General features: G+C 35.2%; 1 protein-coding gene and 1 long non-coding RNA gene across 3 annotated transcripts; one reads left to right on the top strand and one right to left on the bottom strand.

The window, feature by feature from the left end:
* Window positions 1–268: 268 nt before the first annotated feature.
* Window positions 269–3,068, top strand: LOC310731155. The gene is made up of 2 exons (XR_014535083.1): window positions 269–1,017; window positions 1,060–3,068. It is a non-coding gene; the product is annotated as an uncharacterized lncRNA (long non-coding RNA).
* ywhaqb (tyrosine 3-monooxygenase/tryptophan 5-monooxygenase activation protein, theta polypeptide b) lies at window positions 1,495–8,002 on the bottom strand. Of its 2 annotated transcripts, none has more exons than XM_083550531.1 (6): window positions 7,849–8,002; window positions 5,530–5,950; window positions 4,541–4,661; window positions 3,464–3,627; window positions 3,297–3,392; window positions 1,495–3,124 (listed from the first exon to the last, which is right to left on the bottom strand). In XM_083550531.1, the coding sequence occupies exons 2-6, from the start codon at window positions 5,815–5,817 to the stop codon at window positions 3,098–3,100; spliced, it is 696 nt and encodes a 231-aa protein (XP_083406657.1). In that variant the 5' UTR covers window positions 5,818–5,950; window positions 7,849–8,002; the 3' UTR covers window positions 1,495–3,097. The 2 variants fall into 2 exon arrangements, with proteins under 2 accessions (XP_083406657.1, XP_083406658.1); XM_083550532.1 differs by having other exon boundaries at window positions 3,464–3,624.
* Window positions 8,003–9,193: the final 1,191 nt, after the last annotated feature.

Below are 9,193 nucleotides of genomic sequence, written 5' to 3'. Positions count from 1 at the left end.
CGTGGCGAGGTACCAATACTATGACTGAGGCCGATATTAAACGAGATAAGGTAATGATCTGAAATAGCTTCAGACTGTGAAATTATGTCTATTTTTTACATCGCATCCAAAGGTTAATAATAAATCAAGAGTGTGTCCACCACTATTAGCCGGTCCTATAACATTCTGATTCTAGAATGGACACAACTGCTGTTATAAAAATTCATAATTTTTTTTAGCTCAATTTGTTATGAAATCTGCAAATTCTACGTGAAAATCAGAGTAGGGCCTCTGAGGGGTCTGTGGAGTAGGGGTCTATAAATAATAATGAATAGAATTGACTGACTAGACTTGCTTTCAGATGCTAAATATTTTATGTTGGTGTAAAGAACTTCGAATGTGTTACATTTGTGTATATTTTTTTTTTGTGTGATGCTTAGATTATTATTATACTGTAAATAGCTGCGACTTTGGCTCCTCTGCCATTGGTGTATGTAACTATACCCAGGGGGATTATCTTTATTTAATGCAAGATTTATTTTATTAATGCGGTTTAATCTAAGTTTCGGTAAAACCCATTACATTACATTATTGGTCGGTAATAATTTTGTTTATAGTCAGCGCTTTTGACATGAGAGATCTAATATTGAACAATCCTATCTTTAAATCAGAGGTGCTGGCTGTGCATTTAGTTTAATTTAATTTAATGTTAATCAAGCTACTTAAACAAACTTTCTACATCTTGGTTTCACTGGGGAGACAAACACAGTCTCTCTCTCTCCCTGGCCTTGGCTCTGAATAGTACTGGTTAACTAATGCTGTAATGGGGCCAGAGCATATTATTGCATAGGACATTGCAATCGCAAATTTACACACCTCTATAATGTTACTCTTAGTAACCTTTGACTGTCGAAGGCTTATGTCATTAGCTCCTGTCTGACAAACTATCTTAGAGAACTTATGCTTTCCTAGAAACCTAAGCTGACCTGCTATGTCCGGAGCCCTGGCTTCTGTGTATACACCTAACCTGTGCTTCTGGTGCCCCTTAAGGCCTAGCTAATTTCATGTGCCTCTTAATAGAGTCTCCTATAACCAGAGTTCTGGATTGCTCTCGCACTCACTAATTCTCTCTAGACTCTGGATGTGCACCTGTAATGCTGGGATCTTCTCCATCAAAGAGCTAACTAAATTACATTTCTCACAGATAAAATAATTGCTAGCGACGGAGAAAGACTGACTATACATTCCACACTTCACGCACTAAATGACCTGTATGCTTGCCATATAAGAGAAATTACATACCTTAATGTGGTTACTGTAGTGTGTGTTTAAAATAGGGAAAAAAAAGAAAAAAGATAAACGCAACCGAGGGAAAGTTGAGAATACAGGAAATCAAAACGATAATTTAAGATTATTTGAGGGCTGAAAGATGTAAAACTGTACAAATTTAAACACAGACACAAACACGAAATTCACAACAAACTAATCAACAACAGGAAGTCACGTCTGTATATGTATATGTGTATATTATATATGTATTTTCATCCACAGCATAGTGTAGCTAACATGTCTGGGCAGCTATAAACCATCAGCCAGCTACAAACCAAGGTCTGTAGTGATGGTAATTTTGTTTTGAAATACATTTTGAATATCATATCATGTTTCCAGTTCAGTTTTGTCAGTTTAATCTGGCATAACAGGAAAAAAGCATGAACAGACAAGAAGGCAATTATGACTGTAGCTTTTGATTGGCAAAATATGTGTTCAAAACTCACATTTTTCAAACGGGCTATGAAAAATCTTCAGATGTTCTTGCCATGTTATTACAAGGACATGTGTGTGGTAGCATACTTTATTAAACATCCATTCCTTTTGTTGCTTAAATACCAATGCAAAATGTAAGGCACAAGCGAAACTGTAGAATTTTAAAAGGTTTATAAATTCATGTTCAGTGCTCTAGGACTGCAGATTTAATGCAGAATTAATAGCTGTGCACATATAATAGGTCCATTTAAATTGATTTAAACAATGTGTTATTTAATTCTGTTGAACATTCCAGCACTTATAAGGAATAAATGAATCTACATTTTCATCTGTTCTTGATTATTCCAATATTGTAATTGCTGTTTTTCTTGGTTCTGTACACATCACTTCACTCTGCCCACATTCAATCTTAATGCTAAGATAATAATGTTTTTTTTATTAGGCAAAATGACAGACTCACATGTTTTGATTGATGGATTACTGTTTTAAGTGCCATATAAATATGGTTATCTCTGCTGAAAAAAACACAGGTTTCCACAAGAAATATCATTAACAAAATGTCAGCTGTTAGTCATTAAAATCATTACTATGATTTCTATTAAACATTTTGGATGTCTAATGACATTCTGATAGTCCCTGTTGGTGTCTAGAAAATACCAAAATGCGATGTTTGGCAAAGGTTTTCTATTTGTCATTAATGCTTTCCACTAGACATAACATGTCACCGATAGTAGGCAACAAATTACTTGTAGAGCTCCACATTACAGTTGTAAAATCTTTTGTCATTTTTTTAGATTGTAGAAAATCTCGAAGCCTTATTTCCTCAGATTTATTTGAAATCTATTTATTTATAATCAGATGTTTGAATAGGTGTTGTTTTCATGTTGGTTTGTGTTACTGTATGTATGTGATAAAACAGTTTTTCTAAAAGACATTAGTAGTTGCATCAGTACAAAAGATATGTTTATTCCCTATATGCTAAAGATAAAAAAAAATCAGAATTTTAATTCCCTATTAAGAAATGATAACAGCAAAGGTCATTATGGAAATGCAAATTCCATTATAAAAATTACCATATTAAACTACAGTACATGCACATGTAACCTGTAGGCAAAACTAATTTCTCTCTATCTACTAGTTTAAATGTGCAATATTAATTTTTCCCAACATGAGAATCTTAAGCTTTCTTTTTTTGCTTCTGCATTAGAACTTTGACTAACAATGGTATAACTCATAGTTTGAATAAGCAACACAGGTGAAAAATGTGTAAAATGATGGCAATGATTATTAGGTTGTTTGTCCCCCTGATATCTAATCTGAAAGCATGGAAGTTTCAGCTCTGCTGTACTTAGGTTTACTCTTGGTTGTCAGCTGTCCATAACTATAAAAGAATGAAAGAAAAAGGGCAATTAGTAGGTCCAACTGAATATGAAGATATTTAAATACCACTGGTTAGTACATGTCAAAATAATTTACAGTGGCATAAAAATTGTTTGATGTCAACCAATGTTTAACATTTGCATAGAGTTTCAAAAAATAATTACTGTACTCACTGAGAGGTTGTCTCTTAGCAGCTCTATGATGATGGTGCTGTCTTTAAAAGACTCTTCGTTAAGTGAATCTACCTCTGCTGTGGCTTTTTCAAGTACCTGCAAGTAACCACACTCAGTTAAATGGGGGTTAAAAAATGTTATTCGTCTCATGGCAATGTGGAGTGTACCTCTTTAGCGAGTTTGCAAGCCTCCCCTGGAGAGCGGAGAATCTCGTAGTAGAAGACAGAGAAGTTCAGGGCGAGGCCCAGGTGGATGGGGTGTGTTGGCTTCATCTCTTTACTGCTCAAGTCAAATGCCTCTTGGTAGGCTTTTTGAGAGTCACTTTTTGCTGCTGAGAAGCATACAAAAAAAAATGATCACTGAACTGAACTTCTGACAATAAATTCATATAATACATATATACAGTAATTCATTTTCAGTATGTTGTTTAATGTAGTCAGGATCGTAGCGGATCCAAAACCTATCCATAAAACACCGGGTGTGAGGCATGGACACACCCCAAATAGAACACCAAGTCAACAAGATGCATCGTGCACCTATGTATTCACACCTATGGGCAATTTAGCATAGCCAATACAAATACTGGCATGTTTTTTAGAGGTAGGAGAAAAACACAGAAGCTGTGGGAAACACTAGAGAACACTGGGAGAACAGGCAAAAGAGTAACACATGGTCACAATCGAACAAGGGACATTCGAGATGTAAGGCAGCAGCACAATACACTAGGAAAGACTACTGCCTTCATATAAAAACACAAGTCTAATTATTCCATGTTCATTGATAATACTTCCAGTGAGCAAAGACTCACTGGAAGTAGATGTAGATGTAGATGTAGCCCATACTGTGTTTCGGGCTCACGTACAATATTGAAATTAGTTTGTGATAGTTGTGAATAATATTGATGCCCCCTAAAAAAAAGTATAATGTTAGGTTTAAGATCACAATAGTCCTCTTTTCATACAGATGTACGTGCTAATAATCTAGAACGCTAGGTATCAAATTAGCATGGTCAAGGAATATTTTTTTTTACATATTTTTTCTCACCCAACAAGATACTCTTTTACATGAAAGTTAACCTTCCTATAGTCTGCTTTTATAAACCATTTGTCTAAGTTGCTTTGCTATCAAAGCAGCAGCATAGCACCACAACCGACACAAGGTGGCCAACAATCCTCAAACTGAGAACTGGCAGTATGCATGCCAGTATGCATGCATGTTTATTAAAATTGGTTTATTGTTCTTACATTGATCATCTTTAGGGGCCACTTCAGCAAGGTATCGGTAATAGTCTCCCTTCATCTTCAGGTAAAAGACCGTGTTTTCGTGATTTGAGGAATTTTTTATTAGATATTTACTCAGCAGCTCCTGTACAAGAGAAACAAAATAATTAGATTCAAATGAGAAAAATATTTCAGACAAAATTCACACAAACTCCATTAGGATTTAAAAGGCTTAAGAAGCTGACTTTATGAGTAGGGTGCAAGTTTAATGTGCTACATCTTTCACTAGTCACTTCTCTTATCTCATATCTACTGTATGTAACTTTAAACTATTGCTTTATGCTATACTGTTTGGTGCCTTGTAAGTGTCTCCATAAAAATGTGCCTTTCAATTGCTCTGTTAAACCATGTAAAGTTCATAAATAGGTATTTACCTGCACTTTTACACGCCTCAAAGGGTACACTTCTGTTATAGTGAGTATATTATAGTAAGTTTTGGTGTTCACTATAGAGAAATATGAATAAATTTTTCAACCATCTTACTAACAATATTTGTTACATTAGTGATAATTGTATGAGTGGTATAATGTTGATATTCATATTGAAACAGCAATGAGTATGGTCAGTGCTGTGTCTACATTTGATTTAAAGCCAATACTCAATAAACTAATTTAAAAAGAGGAGATTGTTTTAATGTCACACCATAAACCGGGAAGGAACATTTATTGAGGCATTTGCTGTTTGATGGAGAGAAATTACACATTCACTAATACTTAGGAAGTAAACAGCTGGATATTGCCTTCTTTACTATTAACCTTTGTTTATCCTTTTAAAGCTGAAAGTGGTCAAGGACTAACTGTTTAGAACTGTTTATATACACAGCAATATGTTCAGTTGTTTGTGTGAATATATTATTCCAGAGGACTATATATGGATTATGACTTCATAGACATATCTAAATTATTTAAAAACTATCTGAAGGGCCACACACCATGCCAAACTGTATTACTTACCAGTACATCGTTGCAAATATTGCGGAGTTCATATTCCATTTTCTCCCGGTATTCTTTGACCACCTTAGGTTTCTTGTCATCAGGATTGCTCTCAATATTGGATATGACTCGCCAGGCCATCCGGCGTGTGCCCACTACATTCTTGTAGGCGACAGAAAGCAAGTTCCTTTCCTCATTAGAGAGTTCGCTACCTTCCTTGGTCACCTCCGTCATATAAAACACCATGTCTTCATAACGCTCGGCTTGCTCAGCCAATTTAGCCTTGTGGACAGAGTCTGCTCTTGTCATTCTTTTGTCTGTTTTGATGCCGTTTGCAACAAAAAAAGGAAGCTCTCCTCAGAGCAACAAAATATGGGGGAATTTCGCTTTAAGACTAATTAAGTGGCTAAAGTGGAGACTTCTTTCGGAATCTTTAAAGAAGCTGTGGGATAAGAAAATAAGTTTCATTAGTATTTTGAATACTGGTTTGAACCATGTTGAACCTGTTGAAAATAAATGCAGGTTTATAAACATTTAATCAAATAATAAGCTTTGTTGCATCCAAATTTTTATTACATCATTAAGTTTTGTGCTTTGAATTTCAGCATTACAGGAATAAAAAAGGAATTAGACTTTGGGGTTTGGCAGGTGAAAATAAATGAAAAAAATAAACGCTCTTCCTTTTTTTATGAGCTACCATTGTAGCCTGAGCTTTAAGTTTGAGAAGGTTAAAATGTTTTCTCCTTTAAAAGATAATTGTATATCAGTGTAACTGTGTAAATGTATGACATCATAGCAGCACCCAACTATAACATCTAATAGGAATAACAGGATTACATCAGCATTTAGGAATTAATACCCAAATTGCTAAATGCATCAGAAATATTTAATTACAAGCATAAATTATGTTTTAGGACGGAGATCTTCTTTAAGTAGCTTGTTAAAACAGAACATCAAGTAATAAACTGAATGGCAGAAAATGAAACTGGACAGTCATGTTTTATTACTAACATAATTACGAATAGACAGTTGGAATAAACAGAGAAAAAACAATACATACATGGGGGGAAAAAAAGGATCAGCCCAAAAACATTAAGCTTTTAATGGGTGTAACAAATCATTGATCACAAATTGAGCAATAGTTTAACTGATGCACTCATGAAAACTCCTGTCCCAGTTGGCTCATTTATTTTGCTGCCGCTGTTTGTGGAAAAGCTGTGTGTTTACACAGTGTCTACGTCTGCTTTCACAGTCCTTTGACTATTTATAAGCTGTTTCTAGTCATAATCAAAGAATGACAACTTTATGTGACTTTAGTTGTCTACAAGTTTACCCATAAGTCTTAAACATTTAAAACAGCTAATTGAAAAGTGATCCCATACTAAGTTACTTTATTTATTTGTTCAATTCTTAAATATATTGTTATTAAGAACATTCATTCATTCATTCATTTTCTCCCGCTTATCCGTAACTCGGGTCGCGGGGGCAGCAGTCTAAGCAGGCCCCCGCCTTCTACTGCTGCCCAATCCTCACAGCACCGTCCCTTACGGTCCCTCCTGCAGGTGGTGAGCCCACGGGAAGCATTAAGAACATCAAAAGCTTAATATTTTTACTAGTTTGGGCTCATTTCCGTTCTTCTCAGGAATGTATGTACAACCAATTCAGAAATTGATTTAAACATTATCTATTAACAAGCAATTTTTAGCTAAGATGACTACGAAACTTTATATTTCGTACACTGTCTTTATAAAAGTCTGATTAATTGTACACACTCATTCATATGGTCTTGTAGATCAATCTGTCACAATTTCTGCTTTGACGTCTGAACGAAATAGGTGAAAAGACACCATTTCCACTGTCACTGCAACCTGAACAGCTGAATCTACACTGAATAATAGCAGCTTCTATATGGTCCTGCTAGAAGTCTGAGAAAGAAAAGAAAAGAAAAGAAAAAAAAAAAAAAGAAAAGAAAAGAAAAGAAAAGAAAAGAAAAGAAAAGAAAAGGAAAGACAGAAAGAAACTTTCTGTTGCCACACCTGTTAGTCGAATTCCCCAAAACTTCCCTGCCACACCTAATATAGCTGCTGGCAAAAAGTGACTACAAATGTTCAAAAGTGCAACATGTCGAGAAAGAACAAGCGTCGATGTCTCTTTTTCTACACTATATTTTAAAACATTTACATCTTTATAAAAGCAGAGAGTAAAAAAAAAAGTAATCATATGATATTTTAGTAGGGCTTGTTTAGAACGTCACTTACACCTTCTTATATCTTCCTCACAACAACCAGCTTGTTAGAAAACAACTACACATTTTATGCATGGCTGATAAATAGTTCTCACCTTTGATGTGAATGCTCCTCTTTAGACTTGAACAGATGAGAGAATGAAGCATGCATTTCTTATCAGAAAGAATTTCTTTGGATCTGGCCACACCTCCACACAGTCCACCTCCAATCAAAGAGCAGGACCCGGTTATGATGTAGACTAAACAAGGAATCGCTTGTAGTTGACATACTTGTTCATTTATCCATTGAATTTTTAAAAGGATATATTTTTTTATTTAAAGTGTTTCTTCACTTTGCTATGGTTTTCTACAATTGGAGCATTCTTTGAGCCTTTTGACTCCTGTTACCATATACTGCGGTATTACTTTTGTGCTAATTGAGTGGCTAGTATATTATAGTATAGTTCAGTATAGTATAGTTTAGTATAGTATAGTATAGTAAAGTATAGTATAGTATATTACTAATAAAACATTTATTCATGCAAAATAAAATAAACAATTTTAAAAGTGTAATCAATATATAAAAATGGTGTTCTATTTATATAACTCAAGCTAATTATATTATTCAAAGTCCAGCAATCAAGATTTATTAGAATAATTGATGTGACATGAATAACATTGGTTATTTCGTTACAGAGTCACCGGTCAAATTAATGGATATATTAGGCAGCAAGTGAACAGTCAGTTTCTTAAAGTTGATGTGTTGGGAGCAAAAAATGGGCAAGCATGAGAATCAGAGTTACTACCGTACATAGTGACAGTTTACTAAAACGGTTTTATGCTGGCCATGTGCTGACTATGTGCATTGCGGCTTGGTTTGTAAGGGGTGGTGTAGCTGCAGACTGCAGTCAGAGTGCCCATATTAGTCTCTTTCCACCACCAAAAACAATTACTGCGCGATGAACCTGTGAACATCAAAAATCGATCATGGAGCAACCGAAGAAGGTGCTTGGTCTAATAAGTTATGTTTTGTTTGACGCCATGTGGACAGCCAGATCTGTGTGTGCCAAATAACCCTGAGAAAGAGATGGCACCAGCATGCACTATGGGAAGAAGGCAAGTGTGCAAATCTAGTGTGATGATATGAACACACCATCTGTTTTGCTTTGAATCCTATTCATATGAATGTTGCTTTGATAGGTAACACCTACTTAAACATGTTTTTGGACCAAGTATATTCCTTGATGGCAACAGTAATAATGGCAGCAGGGTCTTTTAGTGGGATAATGCTCCATTCCAAACTGCAAAAATGATTTAGGAATGGTTTAAAGACATGGCAAAGAGTTCAAGATTGAGTTCAAGTTGATTTAGCCAACACATTCCCAAGAAATGTATTTGATCAGGTATCTGTGGGATGGGTGGGAATGATCCGCTGTGGCGACCCCTAATGGGAGAAGCCGA

Source organism: Silurus aristotelis (assembly GCF_946808225.1).
Source record: "Silurus aristotelis genome assembly, chromosome: 9".
In the NCBI taxonomy this organism is placed as follows: domain Eukaryota; kingdom Metazoa; phylum Chordata; class Actinopteri; order Siluriformes; family Siluridae; genus Silurus; species Silurus aristotelis.
Note: the sequence above shows the minus strand (reverse complement) of the source record. Positions and strands in the feature narration are given on the sequence as shown.

Bases quoted from the DNA above. Each gene is read 5' to 3' on its own strand.
- ywhaqb (XM_083550531.1), bottom strand. From the start codon at position 5,817: ATGACAAGAGCAGACTCTGTCCACAAGGCTAAATTGGCTGAGCAAGCC. The intron at 4,662-5,529 runs GTAAGTAATACA...TCTCTTGTACAG, and splicing joins ATATTTGCAACGATGTACTG to GAGCTGCTGAGTAAATATCT. The intron at 3,125-3,296 runs GTGAGTACAGTA...ATTCTTTTATAG, and splicing joins TGCTAAGAGACAACCTCTCA to TTATGGACAGCTGACAACCA.